This window comes from Chrysochloris asiatica, unplaced genomic scaffold (genome assembly GCF_000296735.1).
Source record: "Chrysochloris asiatica unplaced genomic scaffold, ChrAsi1.0 scaffold00068, whole genome shotgun sequence".
NCBI classification, from domain to species: Eukaryota; Metazoa; Chordata; class Mammalia; order Afrosoricida; family Chrysochloridae; genus Chrysochloris; species Chrysochloris asiatica.
Window position 1 is genome coordinate 4,258,847 of NW_006408586.1, and position 18,374 is coordinate 4,277,220.

General features: G+C 35.5%; 1 protein-coding gene across 1 annotated transcript in view; it reads left to right on the plus strand.

Moving 5' to 3' along the window:
* CADM2 (cell adhesion molecule 2) overlaps positions 1–18,374 on the plus strand; it is a 535,372-nt gene that overhangs the window by 297,438 nt on the left and 219,560 nt on the right. The window contains exon 5 of the mRNA XM_006864647.1: positions 5,797–5,967. Coding sequence (XP_006864709.1) covers positions 5,797–5,967 — 171 coding nt within the window. The remainder of the gene's footprint in view (positions 1–5,796; positions 5,968–18,374) is intronic.

Genomic DNA, 18,374 nt, shown 5'->3' on the forward strand with positions numbered 1-18,374 from the left:
TCACTATGAGTCGGTTCCGACTTGATGGCACCTGACAACAACAACAACAGCAGGACATATTACTGGGTGGCATGCATGCATTTTTCTTTAGACTGCAGTTCAAACTCAGGGCTGGGTTTCAGGTACTTGGTCACTCTCAGTGGCCATCATACAGAAGTCAGGGCTGGAAACACTGATTCTTGTTTCAAGGACTGGTCTGCAGCTAGTCACTTCTGTAAAACACTTGTAAGGAGGTTTATTAAGCCCCTACAACATTCTTTTCTCATTTGTTCCAAGGTATGACTTCTGGGCTAAGTGCGCCAGATGCATACTGCGTATCTTCATAATTGCTCAAGCAAAGGAAGAGAGAGTTGCAAGGTCTTCAGCATTTCTCAAGAATTTGGTCATAATATTTTAGTTAGTAAATGGCCTAGGATTTAATCCTGTTTTCTGGATTCCTTCCCCCTCCCTCAACTCATTGTTTATTTGTTTACTGATTTTTATAGATTATATTACTGAAGTCTCTTTCTCCTACAGTGTGGTTTTGTCCGGGGTCTTTTTTCCTTATGTCTCTTTTAAGCTGTCTACCTCTGTTACACTTGGCTGTTTCATTCCACATTTGTCACCTGATTTTTCAGTTTTTACAATGCTCTCACCATTAAAAAAAAAAAAAAACCTTTGCAGGAGTATTTATCCACGACAATATTTGAGATTTGTTTGACCATGACCCACAGCCATAGAGTTTATTCCAACTCACAGCAACCACATAGGACAGACTAGAACTGCTCTATTGGGTTTCCAAGACTACAAATCTTTACAAGAGCAGACTGCTTCATCTTTCTGTCTGTGGTTAACAGTCCAGTGCTTATCTTATATATCATCAGGGCTCTTTGTTTGACCATAGAAATGTTTTCCTTGGGTTTCTCTTTTTCTATTTGTTTTGTTTTATTTTTCTGGTAAACTAGCTGATTTATGGCTTAGCTCATTGTTTTTATGAAGCTACCAGCTTCCTCATAATTGCTTATCATTCAAATACCCATTGTTTTCAAAAGAATCCTCCACTTGATATTCTTTATGCTCTTTTCCAGATTGTGATTTTCGAGAGAGCTTCAGTACTCTCTCTTCAAATAGTTTACATTTTTCTATGGGCAAAATCTCTCTGTCACTGTTTTTTAAGTTGGAAATATGTCTTTTGTCTCTTAAAGAAGCATCCCGGCTTTATCAGCATATTGTTGAGAGTGAGGATGGTAGACTCTGACCTTTATGGATTGCCTCTCCATGCCTGAAACCTCTACTCAATGAGTGATGGGATGAGAGGGAACTGGGACAAGAGGTATTGAGCCCAAGCACTATTGGCCTGCTATTTTCTTGCCCTATGAGCAGGGTTTGTTGTTGTTGTTAAGTGTTGTTGAATCTATTCCAACCCATAGCAACCCTGTATAGGTTTTTCAAGGAGCAGCTGGTGAGCTTGAACCACCAACCTTGTGGTTCAAATGACTTTGCAGTCTGACACGTTAGTCCAGAGTGCCACACCAGAACTCCATGTAGAAAAATACAGATTCAACCTTTCAGTCATACTCATCTAGAATTTAGCCAGCTTAACACAAAGTAGGAGTCCTGGTGTGGTGTCGTGCGTTAATGAGCCAGACTGCAAAGCCACTTGAATTGCAAGATCGGCGGTTCAAGCTCACCAGCTACAGAAACCCTATACAGGGTTGTTATGAATCAGAACTGACTTGATGGCACTTCACAACAACAACAACAACACAGAGTGGAGTAGTAATGATGATAAGAAATAGTGTTGGTTTACTTTTGTCAGGAAGTTACTGTAACTCTTGATTGAGAGCTGTGAGAAGAATGGGTATTCCAGAATATTTATATTATGCTCATGAAGAACTGTACATAGATGAAGAGGAAGTTATTGGAGTGAAACAAGGAGATAGTGAATGGTTTAAAAAATCAGAAAATGTGTGAGCCAGGATTGCATTCTTTCAGCATACTTATTCAGTCTGTATACTGAGTAAATAATCCATTCTATATGAAGAAGAACATGGTAAGGGTATTGGAGGAAGAATCATTATCCAACTGAGATATGCAGATGATACAACCTTGCTTGCTGGAAGTGTAGAGGACTCTAATATATTTACTAGTGAAGATCAAAGTCTATAGTTTGCTGTATGGATTGCATCTCAATGAAAATCCTCAGAAATGGACCGCTAAATAACATCATGATAATTGGAGAATAGATTGAAGTTGTCAAATAATTTATTTTGCTTGGGTCCAATGCTCTTGAAGGCAGCAATCAAGAAATCAAATCATGTATTGAATCAAGCAGCTCTGTTGCAAAAAAAAAAAAAAAAAAAAACTTTTTAAAGTGTTAAAGAGCAAAGATATTACTTTGAGGGCTAAGGTATGTCTGACCCAAAGTATAGAATTTTCAATTGCCTTCTATGGACGTGAAAGTTGGATAATGAATAAGGAAGCTGGTAGAAGTATTGATGCATTTGAGTTATGGTGGTGGAGAAGAGTATTAAAAGTACCATGGACTGCCAGAAGATCAAATAAATCTGTTTTGGGACAAGCACAGCCAGAAAGTGCTTGAAAGCCAACATGGCAAGACTTTGTCTCTCATACTTTGGACATGTTATCAACAGGCATAAGATCCTGGAGAAGGGCATCAATCATGCTTGGTAATATGGTGGGTTGGCAAAAAAAAAAAAAGAGGAAGACCCCAATGAAAAGGACTGACACAGTGGCAGCAACAATAGGCTCCAACATAACAATTGTAAAGATGGCACTGTACCAGGAGGTGTTAAGCTATATCTGTATAAGTTCTCTATGAGTCAGAACCAACTGGATGAAACCTAACAACAACCTTTACAAAAATAGTGATATTATCTTCCCCATTCTGGTTCTTTGTTGTTAAGTATCATTGAATTGGTCCCAAATAATAGTGACTATGTGTAGAGTTTATGAATAAAGGCTGATGGGTTTGTAGTTAGCAATCCAATGCTTATCCTACAGTGCTACTCCATTCTGTTTAGAAGGGATCCAAATTCTATCTTTGACACTTTCCAAGAAATGTTGAGAAAAATGATATTTTCCTTTAGGTGAGCTTTCTTAAGTTTATTTTGTCATAGAAAACTTAACATGCACAAAATCATCAAAATAGTATAATGAAATTTGAAAATTTCAACATTCTAAAGTGGTGCTATGGGTTAATGGGCTGGCCTGCAATGTCACTTAAAACCACAAGTTCAGTGATTCAGGCTTACCAGATACTTCTCAGAAATGACTTGCTGTAGGATAGACACTGGAGTGCTAATAGCAACAACAACATACATGGGGATTCTGAGGAATAGCGGGTGAGCTTGAATGGTAGACCTTGTAGTTCGCAGTTCAGTGCTTACCCTACTGCATCACACTAGGAATTGACTGTTGTTTTTGTTAAGTGTCATTGAGTCAGTTCTGACTCATTGTGACCCTGTATAGGGTTTCTGAAGATAGGCTGATGAGTTTGAACCACTGATCCAGTATTTATCCTAAAGTGTCTCACTAGCAATTGACTGGTGGTGGTGGTTATGTGCTGTGGACTCAATTCTACTCATAGCAACTCTGTACAGGATTTCCGAGGCTGTAAATCTTTAAGAGAGCAAAAAATTTCTTCATTCTCCCACAGAACAGCTGGTAGTTTCAAATTGTTGGCCCTGGGGTTAGCAGCCTGATTCATATCCATTATGACTAGGAAGAAATAAAATAGGAGTTTCAGGGAAGATATAAGGATTCTATATCAAGATAAGGATAAAAGAGTAGCTGGTGGGTTTGAACCACCAACCTTGCTATTAGCAGTCCAATGCCTATCCTACAGGACTTAAGAATTAGTGCTTAAATATCTAGAAATTGTATTGGAGGAAAATGGAAAAAGTAGCTGAATGGCTATTGTCCAAAAAGAAGATTACATAGTCCTGTGTTAGTTGTTTGCCCTCAAATTTTGCTAGTCATTTCACTAACATTATATAATAATAACATGACACAAATATTTTGAATAATGGAAGGATGAGCATGTATTTTTTAATTTAGTAAAGCTAGAATGAAAGCTTAGGAAGGGAGGTGATTTTTAGAAAGAATAAGCCAATTTGGAAGAACAAGTCTCAAAAGTTCCTGTTTGTTTCAGTCCTATGAATACCTCTGGTGTTCATATATCCAATATTCCCTAACTCTTCAATATAGAAAATGATCAGGGTCTGTGAATTCAAATCTGTATAAAAAATTTGCATGTGATTTCTAGACACATTACAAATTAAGAAGTGCTTCTAGATCACCATGTAATTCAGTAACATCCCAAGGAAGAGAAAAACAAAAAAAGTAACAAGCTAGGACATGGAATAAGAACATACAAATTAACAAATTTAGTATCAAACATAGATACAATTTCTATAGATTCTATCATGAACACATTTGTGATTGTTAAGTACCATCTGACTCCTAGAGACTCTATTTAGGTTTTCTAAGAAGGAGCTCTGGTAGCGTAGTGGTTACGACTCGGACTGTGAACCGCAAGGTCAGCAGTTCGAAACTACCAGCTGCTCCGCGGGAGAAAGATGAGGCTTTCTACTCCCGTAAAGATTTACACCCTCGGAAATCCTGTACAGGGTCGCTATGGGTCGGAACCGACTCGACGGCACTTAACAACAACAACATCAGCTTCTTCAGGAGTGCAGTGACTGTACTGTAAGCACTGAATTTTGAACCAAAACTGACGGTTCAAGCCCACCAGCAGCTCATCAAGAGAAAGATGACACTTTCTGCTCCTCAAAGATTTACAACTTCGGAAACCTTTACACAGGGTTGCTATGAGTCAGAACTGACTGGAAATCACTTTCAACATCAACAATCAGCTACTTAAGATTTGAGACATTACAAATTAAATACAAATATTGCTAAAGATCTTTTCCACATTAATTCCCAAGTATGCCATTTAACAGAAGCCTGGTTTGTAGATTTCAAGGTCAGTTTGAAAAAGAAGTCAGCGGTTCAAATCCACCAGCCGCTACTGAAAAACCCTATACATAGTGACATAGGGTCACTATGACTTAGAATCAACTCAAAGGGAATTGATAATATGTCATTTAATAGTGAATCTGAAGCATATACAATAAATTCTAATATGGAAAACTTAATCCATATCTTGAGAATGCTAAAATGAATCAAGTGAACAGCATTTTGTTCCCAAGTAAATTTCACTGTAAAGGTATATTTAAGTACTCAAAATATTCATATGAATGATTACATTCTTTTAGCTACCAAATGTGACAGCTTACTTATCTTATATTTTTCTTTGGAGATTTATCTTCACTTCACAAATATATTATAATTTCCATTAGGTATAACCAGATAGTTGTGAATGTGCTTTTCCTCAGTGCTTGTGGCTCAGATAAAGATTGTTTTCAATAAAATTTATGTCTAAAAGAAGAGAAGCATTTAGCAGTATAATCTGCATTTTTTTTAATGAAGTAGGAAGAAGTCTTATATCTCGTTATAAAATTTAGGTGAATTTGAAACCATAGGAATCAAACTGCTCTGCCCCCTCATCCTTTCATTTTCTGCATTTTCTCCTAAAATTAATATTTGGAAAAAAAAAATTGTATTTTTATTTGATCAAATTGAAATGCATTAAGTGTTAGACAAGCAGGCATTTGTTTTGTTAATTCATAAATATAGGGGGAAAGTGTTTTAAATAATGGCTTAAGTAAAAGAAATCTTTTAAATTGTGACCGAAAACATCACAGAATTTTAAAATTCATATCTTATTTACAGATGTAAAATATTTAAAAGAAGAGGATGCCAATCGCAAGACGTTCACTGTCAGCAGCACACTGGACTTCCGAGTTGACCGGAGCGACGATGGGGCCTCCATTATGTGCAGAGTAGAACACGAATCCCTCAATGCCACCCCTCAGGTAGCCATGCAGGTGCTAGAAATTCACTGTAAGTATACACTACTCCTTCCTCTTTTTCTCTGCTGCAAATCATTTTAATTATCACCTAACTTCAGGAAATATACCGCAATATGTAAGTGAAACAAATTAAAAATACACTCACTAGAATTACACACATTCAAAAGAAAGTCATCCATGTCTGAGTGCCATGCTAAACAATGAAGAAAAATAAAGAAAATATAAGATTAAGACTCCTATGTTTTAAATGGTTGCTTTAGGTATTTATGTACTTGGACAAGTGAATAGTGACTATGGCAAAATCAGAGTAGGAATTTCAGAAAGCCTTGATGAACTGTTTCTTGAAAAAAAATGTTACATGCAAATATGATTTCTTGTGTATACTTTTAAAATTAGGCCATATTTACTTTTTATATGTTATCAACTAAGTCTGTATGAATGCAAAGACCTACCTATTATATTTAAATGTTTATAATCATCATTTTATAATTGATATGGATACCATTAATTGGATAATTTCAACAGACCAAGACCAGTACTAAATGCCTTAATGGCATTATCTAACTGAGTACTCAGAAAGCCCAAAGAGTGGCTACTTTCTTTAGTCATAATTTATTACTGAGGAAACTGAAGAGTACAGAGATTGAGTCACACAAGTAGGAGACAGTATACTTGCAATCACGCCATTTTGACTTCTTAACAAGGTCCTAGAAAGGTATAGAAATGAATGAAGATATAGAAAGATAGATACAGAAGTGAAATATGTAAGCTAATGGGGAAAAGAGAAGAAAACAGGAGTTTATATTTTCTGAATTACATTTCTCTGTTTTACAGAGATTGTGGAATTTTTTTGCTGTTGTTATTTTTGTTTGTTTTTTGGATTTGGTTTTTAACTATGATTAGAAGACACCTAGTAATGCAAAGGGTTATGTAAGCATTACGATGCTAACTGAAAGGTTCAAATCCATCAGCTGCTCCATGGGGGAAGCATAAGGCAGTCTACTTTTGTAAATATTATAGACTTGGACACCCTATGAAGTAATTTGACTCTGTCTTACAGGATCGTTATGTGCCAAAATCATCTTGACAACTGTGTTTGGTTTGGTTTGGATGTTAAAATTATAACCTGAGTTTAGAATTTCAATGTAATGTGATGTTTCACAAAATTCTAAAACACTAAATTTTCATTTATTTATTCAGCAAATAATCATAGAGTGCCTACTGAGCACTTAAGTTACAGCTATAGATTAAAAAGAGTGTTAATAAAATCATTGAAGATTGTGACCAATTTCCAAACTCACCATCTCTCCAATTATTAATTCTCACATCCATTCTAGGAAAGAGTAAAATTAAATTAAATAAAGGATACAAAATATAACTTGTTATGCTTCCTTTGGAAATCCTATTTGGAGTCTCTATTAGTCAGAATAGACTCAATGGCACTAACAAACAACAATGTGGAGAAAAATGAAGCACAGAGCAAGGCAATAAGAAGGGTAGTTGCAAAGATGGATATGGTATCAAGGAAAGTAAGTGAGAGTAAGTGTATGCTTGTGTGTATGCTGAGGGAAGACTATACAGACTCTGAGGCCAAAACGTGGTTATTAATCTGATGTTTTTAGGAACACCAAGGAGACAAGTGTAACCAGAATAGAGATGTTAGGTAGAGTACTAGGCGAATAGGTCAGAGAAGTATCCAGAGACTAAATTTCTTTTCCACTTTTCTAATAATCACTCTCATTATAACATGCTCATTATATTTTTTATTCATAGACTACTGGTCATTGTGTTTACCATAATATTTTTAAAACTTCAGCTATACAAGGGGGCTTTAAAAAGTTAATTAAAAAATTCCATTATTTTTCTATTCAATTTTTCCATTTTCACTTTTTGAAAGTCCCTCATGTTTAGTTCATATTACTACTTTTTATTTTGCTCTTACTGAAGTTGATTCAGAAATAAGAATACATTATAGCCCAAATTGAGATTGTTTCTAAATTTCAATTTATTTGCAGTATGACTTTGTGAATATGATTGAAACTACTTGACCTTCAGTTATAACCTGAAATACAATATCTGTAAGGAACTTAAGTATATCTGAACCAATAGACTTTAAATAAACATCAAGTTTTCCCTTTTCTAGTTCTTATTTAATGGATAGAACTTTAAATATACAAAAAACTATATAATTTGATATATTGAGAGGACCCTGGTAATCAGCATTTTTACTGAAACTTTTTTCTAAAATAAATAACCAAAGTCAAGAAAGACTGTTCAAAATACTTGATTAGTAATTTCACTGTAATTTCCAGCATATAATGAAAGAAACAAACACTAATCAAGTCATGATGAGTGTCAAAGTTTGTCAGCCAAGGATTGCAAGAAACCTGAGTATTCAAGAAAAATTAAGTGCCTTGGTTAGCAGCAGCAAGAGATAATCATAGGTTCTATGTAAGAAAAATTAAACTAAAAAAAAAGCCAAAAAAAACACACAAAACAACAAAATAACCACTCACTTCCTTTGCATCTATTCATAACAAGTACTATAGGATTTTGAGTACTAAAACATATTCTAAAGACAGTCCTTGATTTCATGCTAGCAGAATTGAGGGAAATTACATAATGGGTTATTTTTTACTAGAAGGAGAAATATTGAAGCAAGACAAGTTAGTCAATTCTGCCATTGTCTATGGTTACTGAATTTCCTTGTCATTACCTTGTTTCAGACCTGGATATGGAATGGATTTATATTTCGTATTTGTCTCACTTTAATTTAGTCACAGAACTGTTTACCTTATCATTGTTCATATTTCTGGACAGTTGTTAATATTTTGGGGGACTATTTCAGACTAGCTGTCAGGTATAAATTGCCAGCACTCAAGGTTATTTATCACTTTTTTAGAGGTCAAAAGGGAAGTAGCTATATGCATTTCTTGGGTACTTTTAACTCTCCACCATATTTCAAATGTTGTTAAGTGTTTCTGAGTTGTTAAGGGTTTCCAAGGAGTGGCGGGGGGTGGGGTGGTGTTTGAACTGCCACCTTGTAGTTCAAACTGACTTGAACTGCCACCTTGTAGTTCAAACTGATCTTGTAATTCAGTGCACTACCCTGCAGGACTCCTTATTTCAAATATGCATTATTAGATAATAATTCATGGAAGAAAACAACAGATTTGCTTGTTTATTTTAAAGAAAATTTTACCTTAAAAATGGCATACTTGTAATAATTGGTCAATTAAAATTAATACCATATTCTGTCATTGTTGAATATGCAAGTGTCAAGAAGACAGAGAGTATATTCATTTGTTTTTCTAGCATGTATCGTTAAGAATCATCGAGTGGTTCTGACTTATAGTGACTCTGTATAGGGTTTCCGAGAACGGCTAGTGAGCTTGAACTGCCGACCTTGCAGTTCAAACAGCTTTTCAGTCTGACACATTAACCCACAGTGCCACACCAGGACTCCTTTCTAGCATGTAGCATACCAATATTAAAGTTTGTGAAGTTAAATAAAACTAATGGATGTTAAAAATGAACATTCCTTTAGGAATACAGAACACTCCCCTGAGATAATATAAGGAGTGGAGGACCTGAAAGAGGAGGAAGTATATGAAGCATCAGGCAGTAAGAAAATCAAAACAAATTGAACAAAGTTAATGTTGTTGCTGTTATGTGCAGTGGAGTCGGTTCTGACTCACAGCGACCCTGTACAGAGTTTCTGAGGCTATAAATCTTTACGGAGCAGAAAGCCTCATCTTTCTCCCATGGAACAGCTGGTAGTCTCGAACTGCTGACCTTGGGTTTCACAGCCCTATTCGTAACCACTACACTACTAGAGCTCCTTGTTGCTGTTGTTAGGTACCCTCAAATTGATGCCGACTCATAGCGGCCCTATGCACAACAAAACAAAACACTGCCAGATCGTGTGTCATCATAATTGTTATTATTATGTTTGAGAACATTGTTGCTGCCACTGTGTTAAACTATCATGTCAGTTGTTGTTGTTGAGTGGGTTCCAATCCATAGTGACTCTGTAAAGGGTTTCCGAGGAGCAGCTCACTGAGCTTGAACGGCCAACCTTGCAGTTCAAAAGGCTTTGCAATCTGGCGCATTAACCCACAGCACCACACCCTCCACTTTACAATATATTGTTTTTGTTTAGGTAAAATTAGTTATAGTTTTTATATGCACCTCATAATAATGAAAATAACATCCCAATGTGTGTTTCCAGAGAGAATAGAGCATGGGTCCACTGTGGGGAAAACTGTTATAGACTGAATCATGTACTTACACAACATAAATTGGAAAACTAACTCCTCTCTCTATGAATGTAATCCTATCTGGGAATATGATTTTCTTTGTTATGTTAACCATAACCCATTACCCTTGAGTTAATTTTGACAATGGGGCATCAAAAAATTTTGGGGAAATTTTTCTTCAAAAAATTTTTGGAAAATAATATGAAAAGATAATGAACTTTTTTTTTTTTTTCAGAATTTTTTGAAGCATCCTCATGTATGTGTAAATGCAGGTTGTAAAATTAAATAATAATTATTATATTTACTAAAATAATATATTTGAAACCAGCTTTTTAAAAAGTGCTTTATTGTGAATTGAGTGAAATTTTACTAATCAGCTTTACATTCAACAAGTCACACATTTGTTTCATCTCAAACATAACAATCCCCTCCCTGCAACAACAGTCATCCTACCTTCTCCCTGTGGTTCCCCATTTACATCTTATATTTCACAAATGAACAAAGTAAAAATGCTTAATGCATACATACAAAACAACAAGTATATATCAATTTAAGTGTACAAAGGGCTCATTCTGCAAGCCAGCCTCTTGCCCTTAGGAGATAGCTGTTCTGTCTCTCCATGCCACCACCTCTTGCCATCTCTGCTGTCATCACTTTTCTAGGTAGAGATCTCAGGTTCCTTTCATACTCTTACTTCTTGAGGGTCCTTGGATCATCTGTTCCTGAAATGAAAGATTGACTACTCAACCTTTTTAGTTACAAGTCTTCTACAATTTTGATTTAGACAATCACAATTAATCCTGTTAACAGTTACTTGTACTTGAATCATAGACTTCTATGAGCATCATCCTCCACCCCTTTCACCAGACCCGTCTGGAAAAGAGGAAAACTATTCAGTGAGGATTCTCCTTTACCCACCTCATTCTGAAAATAAGCACAACCATGAAAGTTTATAGGCCCCTTTTTCTTGATAAACAATATCTAAATTATCCATCTCTATCAATTCAGTACACTGAGGAGGCAAGCTTGTTTCTTGCTATGAAGAATTTTCTATTCTAGTTGAAAGTATGATCAACTGCATCCATAAACAAAATTTCTAGTTCATCAAACTGTAGCATTTATATTTGTTCACAGTATCAGACATCTTTATCTTCATCTGGTTGGGTTTGGGCCAGTTTAAACTTAGCCATCCAAGCTAAGTCAAATGGGTACCAAATGGGAGTTCACACAAACCTCCCTACATTTCAAACGAGCTGACCTCTTCATGCTCAGCCCTAGTCCCCATGGGCTTGGTCAGTGCCTAGGGGCTAGGAGTTCATACAAATCTCTAATATTCAGATCAGCCAGCCCTTCCTCTCATTTCTCCCATCTCAAGGTCAATGGGTGCCAATGGAACATGTCCAAACTTATTCCGTGTCTTCATTGCTGCATTTCCCTCACTCCTATACACAAATAGACCCAGGTGGTCATCAATGAGCATATTAGACTGCTCAATGGTTCCCTTTAGCTTTCCATCCTAGAAATGGGTTTTATTTCTTGACTTGATGACACCACAGCAAGCAGCTTGCTTGAAACTCAAAAAGCCAAATAGTTCCTTTCAATAAGATTCTTCTGTAGAAACTTGCTTTTACTAATTAAGCTTATATTGTTTTAAAACCACATTAAACATGCAAATTAATTACATAAAGAGGCAATAAAAAATAACACCAAAATTTGGAATCTACGTATTTATTGTATGTTGTTGTTGTTAAGTGCTGTTGAGTCAGTTCTCACCCATAGTGACCCTGTATAGGGTTTCCGAGGAACAGTTGGTGAACTTGAATCACTGACCTTATGGTTCAAAGCAGCTTTGCAGTCCAGTGTATTAACCCACAGTGCCACACGATGCTAAAATACCTTTTTCTATTATCTTCTTAGTCAATTTAGTAGAGAATAAAACAATGACAATAATGTGAAACAGAAATAACTGGAACAAATAAATTACACATTTATATTTTAACTTCCAAATTAGTGGCTGTAACACTAGTAACTAAATAACTGCATTACTAAAGGGACAAAGTAGGCAATTCCCTGCTTTACCACTAACTGTGTAGCAAATGGTGAAGTCACTAGAGTTGATGTCACCCAGTGCAGTAATTCAACACAGACCACATAGAATCCTTAGTCATATGTATTACAAATTTAATCATAAAGAATCTTTGTTGTTGTTAGGTGCTGTTGAATTGAAACTGACTCTTAGCAATGTTAAGCACAATAGAACTAAACACCATCCTGCACCCACCTCATAATTGTTGATACGCTTGAGTCTGTTGCTGCTGCCACTGTGCCAGTTTATCTTGTTGGGGATCTTCCTCTTTTTGCTGGCCCTCTACTTTACCAAGCATGATGTACATATCCAGAGACTGGTTCCTCCTCATAAATGTATGATGTGTGATGAACGAAGTCTGGCCAACCTGGCTTCTAAGGAGCAGTCTGGCTGTACTTCCAACATAAATGTGTATGTTCTTCTGGCAGTCCATGGTACTTTTAATATTCTCCTCTAACACCATAGCTCAAATGCATCAATTCTATGATCTTCCTTCTTCATTGTCCAACTTATCACAAGCATATGAGAAAGTTGGACAATAAATAGGAAAGTCTGTAGAAGAATCCTTAGTCATATTTATTATCATTTTTAATCACAAAATAATATGTGATGTAATAGTAAATCACAGAATAGTTCTGTACATGTTTCTACATTGATTTACATTAGAAACTAAGTGAAACCTTTATTGCATATCCTTATTATCTTTTAATTTATAGTTAATTCTCAAAAAATTATTGATATATGTTCAGAAACAATTAATTACCACAATAATGTAGCTAAAACACCAGACATTTTTATTGAATCATTGGCCAAAATCACACCAGTAGCAATGAAAACATTATAAACTTTGAGTGTAAGCAGATGAAACCACATGATTCAAAATATCATTGTAATTAGGTAATAATGAGACCTCTGATGGGAGTGCATTAGATGATTCAAAAATAAATTAGCTTAGAATTCACCTTGTTGTATATGTATAGTTATGCATGTAAAGTGAGTTTATAAAAATATTTTTGTTTTAGCTATCTAAAATATTAAAATATTATATTTCAGATGAAACACTGCAATGATATTTTATAGACAAGCATTGTGCTGTATCCCTCTCTGACAGTATCACCTACTGTGATACACACATGTCCTGAAACCCTATAGAGACATTGGTGGCAGGGTCAGCATAAATCAAATTCCCATTTAGAAATGGATTCAGGCTTCCCCTTCCTGTATAGTCAAGATTCTTTGTCCCAAACCACTTTTGTGACACTTCTACCTTCTCACCTTAACTACCCCAAGTTAAATCAAACCATACGCAGCCATCCCCAGGACCAAGTCACTGGGAACTAGCTTTAGCTCAGGAGTCTGTGTAACTCCCTACACTTCCGACAAGTAAGCTTCCATCAATCTCTTTCTCTCTAGATCACAAGCTAGGTGACTCTATCCTCCACTGACTGCACATGCAACATGTCTCATTCCCTCAGTCACCCAGCTATGTTTAAAGGCCTTAGGACTTTGTCCATATGACTGTATGTACAGTCATCTTCTAAAGTAGCTACTCCAAACTAAATCAATTTCATTGTTATTATGTGTTGGTTAATTTTCTAAAATAGCTCACAAAATTCAAGGAGACCATTATCTAACTTACAGTTAACCATGTTTTATAAACAGAAAGGAAAGAAGTATAGAGATACAACAGGAAGATCTGAGGAGTTCCAATCACAGGGTCACTCTTTCCTGTTAATGGGGGCCAACAAACACTGAGGTGTATCATTTTATGTAATGTCATTATATTTGACTTTATATCATCTATGAGTAGTTTATATTTGTTTAATAAACATTGAATGTGTAGGCTATTTTATTACAGATATATAAAACATGTTAATTGTAGCGTGCCACTTCATTGTTTACAATTTCTTAGTATGTTGTTACGAAAGATATATTTATTTCATAGTGCCTGCAATACATTTTTCTTTAAAACTAGTATCAGCATAATAAACAATTTAAAAATATGTAGTAACACAATGAATTTTGATTTTTCATTTTGTCCTTCAAAAGATGACAATATGGATTTTTTTCTTTTCTCTTTTCAACAAATGAGTCTTCTTGAAATGTCAAATGTCTTATTTGATGTGGAAATTTGACAAGGGGCTTTTCTGAATGCTTTTGGCAAGTAAGATTTCAATATTCAAGCTGTCAACTAGTTTGATTTTTCTCTGCTCTCCAAAGCTACTACTAATTCAGCTACTAGGAATGCCAAATTAAAGCTGTGCATTTTTCATTACCACATTACATCATTAATATGGGAAGTATTTATATGATAAACATTTTCTTTTCCACGTATTTTATCCACCACTCCTCTCCCAGTTTGTCATACTGTGGTGTCTTGGGTGTTGCTGTGATGCTGGATGCTATGCCAGTGGTATTTCAATTGCCAATGGGGTTATATTTTTATAGTAGCTCTAATAATATGAATAGCATATTGGAAAAACGGATTGATTTTAAGCTGAAACATTAGTAAGGATAATAAGTGAAATACATCATAGCACTTAAGTGATGTATGCTACAACCAGTAGCTGCAAAATATTATTGATACAAATAAACAAAAATATTGATAGTAACTTTTCAGTATGTCTAGATACCTCCTGTATAACCATATTTTTGTCTATATGAATATTTTGTTCATATTTCATTTGCCTCAATCGACTCATTTTCTTTACCTCTAAAGAAATCCTGCTAGGTCAAATACTCTGTATATGAATTATTTCAAATGCTGCTTCTCTAGGAAATCTTCTTTGTCTTAGACAAATGCATATAATATATCCATCCCTCTAATAACTTCTATAGGGCTTCATCATAGTGCTATGGTGCCTACGTTTTTTATTCACTTTTTAAAATTATACATGACTTATCATTTTTATTTAGACTAAATTCCTTTTTGATACTACCATTGTGGGCCGATAATAGCACTTGTACAGCAGTAGCAGAGTACCATGAATACATAGGAATTTGTAAAATAGAGATGTTGTTGTTGTTGCTGAGTGCCGTAGAGTCGGTTCCGACCCATAGCGACCTGAACAGGGTTTCTGAGGCAGTAAATCTTTACAGGAGCAGAAAAATTCATCTTCTCCCACAGAGCAGCTGGTAGTTTCGAATTGCTGACTTTGCGGTTCACAGCCTGATTCATAACCACTATGCTACCAGAGCTCCTTAAAATAGAGATAGTAACACAGAACTAATTTTTCACTAGAAGTAAAAGGAACTTTACACGCTATTGAAAAGAACATACCTGATTATTGTTGTTGTTGTTTTTCTGAAGTGCTGTCAAGTTGTTCTGACTCATAGTGAAACTGTATAGGGTTTCTGAGGCTGAAAATATTTGCAGGAGCAGAAAGTGACATCTTTCTCTAGTGGAGCTGCTAGTGGACTAGAACTGGAGACCTTGTGATTTGCATTTCCGTGCTTCTCCTATAGAGCCACTGTGCTCTGATACCTGATAGTTTTGATATTATCAAAGGAATCTTTGAGTTGAAATTAAAATAACAGTGTTAGCTTTCTTACAGAATTTCAAGCAAGAAAAATAAATTAGACATTTGTTTGTAAAGTAAATTAGACATTTGTTTTTAAAGTCATACTTGCAAAGAATTAAGTAGATAATAGTGCTGCCAGTGTAGCACTTGGGTTAATCCTTCATATATCAAACCAATGTTCCAAGGAGAAAGTGGTGGATCTTGAGGTGTAGATTGAGTTTGATTTATATCTTTTTATAATTTAGGCAAGTATCATAGTGGCTGTACCCAGAATATTAAGCAATTATATCATTTCTAGGGTAAGCAAAAATATGAGAAGCATCCTATGGCAAGACACTCAATTTTCACACTTGTTTAGTGGTTCTTCGTGTGGCATTGTAGGATAAGCACAGGACTGCTAACCCCATGGATGGTGTTTCAAACTCACTAGCTATTCCTTGAAAATCCTATAAAGGGTCGCTCTGAGTTGAAACTGACTTGACAGCACTCATAGCTTAACAACAACAGTCTGTTGTAGTGAAGAAGAGACATATAAAAACAAATGGTATAGATATACAATATCTTAGAGCTTTTGATATTTGGGGCTAAATAATTGTTTGTTTTAGAAGGCTGTCTTGCATATTTTAGCATCATCCCTGTTCTTTACCCACTTTACTAATAGTGACCTTATGTACACAGAACAAAACACTGCCAGGTCCTCTACTAACCTCCCAATCCTTGATACATTTGAGCCAATTGCTCCTGCCATTATGAAACTACATCTTGTTGGGGTCTTCCTCTTTTTTACTGGCTCTCCACTTTACCAAGCATGCTGTCCTTCTCCAGGGACTGATTCTTCCTGATAATATGTGCAAAGTATGAGAGAAAGTCTGGCTATCCTGGCTTCTAACAAACATTCTGGCTGTACTTCTTTCAACACAGATATGTTTGTTCTTTTGGCTGTCCTAGGTACTTTTAATATTCTGCTCCAACACTAATACATCAATTCTACTATAGTCTTCCTTGTTCATTGTCCCATCTTTCACATGCACAGTAGGCTATTAAAAATATTATGGCTTGAGTCAGGAGCACCTTAGTCCTCAAACTAACATCTTTGCTATAGAACATTTTAAAGAGGTCTTGTGCTGAAGGTTTCCCCAAGAAATAACATCATTTGATTTCTTGACTACTGCTTCCGTGAGTGTTGATGGTTAAACCAGCAAAATGATGTTTTTTTCAACTTCAAACTTTTCTCCACTGATATTGATATTATTTATTGGTCCAGTGGTGAGGATTTTTGTTTTCTTTACTTTGAGGTACAACCCATGTCAAAGGCTGTGGTCTTTGATTATCATCAGTATTTTAACTCCTCTTGGCTTTCAGCAAGCAAGTTTGTGTCATCTACATATTGCAGGTTGTTAATGAATCTTTCTCTAATCCTGATGCTACATTCTTCTTCATATAATCAAGGTTAAGGATTATTTGCTCAGCATACAGACTGAATGTGTTGGTGAAAGAATATAACCCGGGCACATACCTATTCTAATTTTAAAACATTCAATGTTCTGTTCTAACAACTGCCTCTTGGTCTACGTACAGGTTCCTCATGAGCACAATTAATTGTTCTGGAATACTCATTCCCTGCAATGTTGTCCATAGCTTGTCATGATCCACACTATTGAAAGGCTTTGTGTAGTTAGTAAAGCGCATGTAAAATCTTTCTGGTATTCTTTGCTTTTGACCAAGATCCATTTGATGTCAGAAGTGATATATATACCTCATTCCATATTCTTGTCTAAATTCAGGTTAAACATCTGGCAGTTCCCTATTGTTTATTAATTCTCTTTAACAAAATTTTACTTGCATGCAATATTAATTATATTGTTTCATCATTTCTACTTTCTGTTGGGTCACCCCTCTTTGAAATGGGAACAATTCTGGATCTCTTCCAGTTTGACAGGTAGCGGGCTTCCAGTCTTCTTGACACAGATGAGTGAGTGCCTCCAGGGCTATATTATTCAGTTTATTGAGATATTTCAATTTGTATTCATTAATTCCCAGATGTTTGTTCTTTGCCAATGTTTGCAGTGCGTTTTGGAATTCTTTCTTTAGTATCATTGGCTCTTGATCATATGATACCTCTTGAAATGGTTGGACATCAACCTTTTTTTTTTTTGCTACAGTAACTCTGTGTATGCCTTTCATCACCTTTTGATGCTTTCCACATCATTCAATATTTTGCCCATACAATCCTTCAAAATGGAAAATCAAGGGTGGAAGTTTTTCTACAAGTTGTTCAGTTTCAGAAATGCTAACTGTGTTCTTCCCTTTTGGTTTTCTAACTCCAGGTCTTTGCATATTTAATTTTAATATTTGACTTTGCCTTCTTTACCCAGGAGATACCAATAATGATCTTCTCTACTCACCACCCTACAAATGTCTGCAAAAATGTCCCTCAAGGGAATTTTGACACAATTTGAGAGCCACTATTTTAGAGTAAACTTTAAGTGGCTTCCAAATGTGAACCAATTAACATTTTCTTCAACATTTATCTTATACTAAATGTATAGATATGCATTTATTAATTCATATT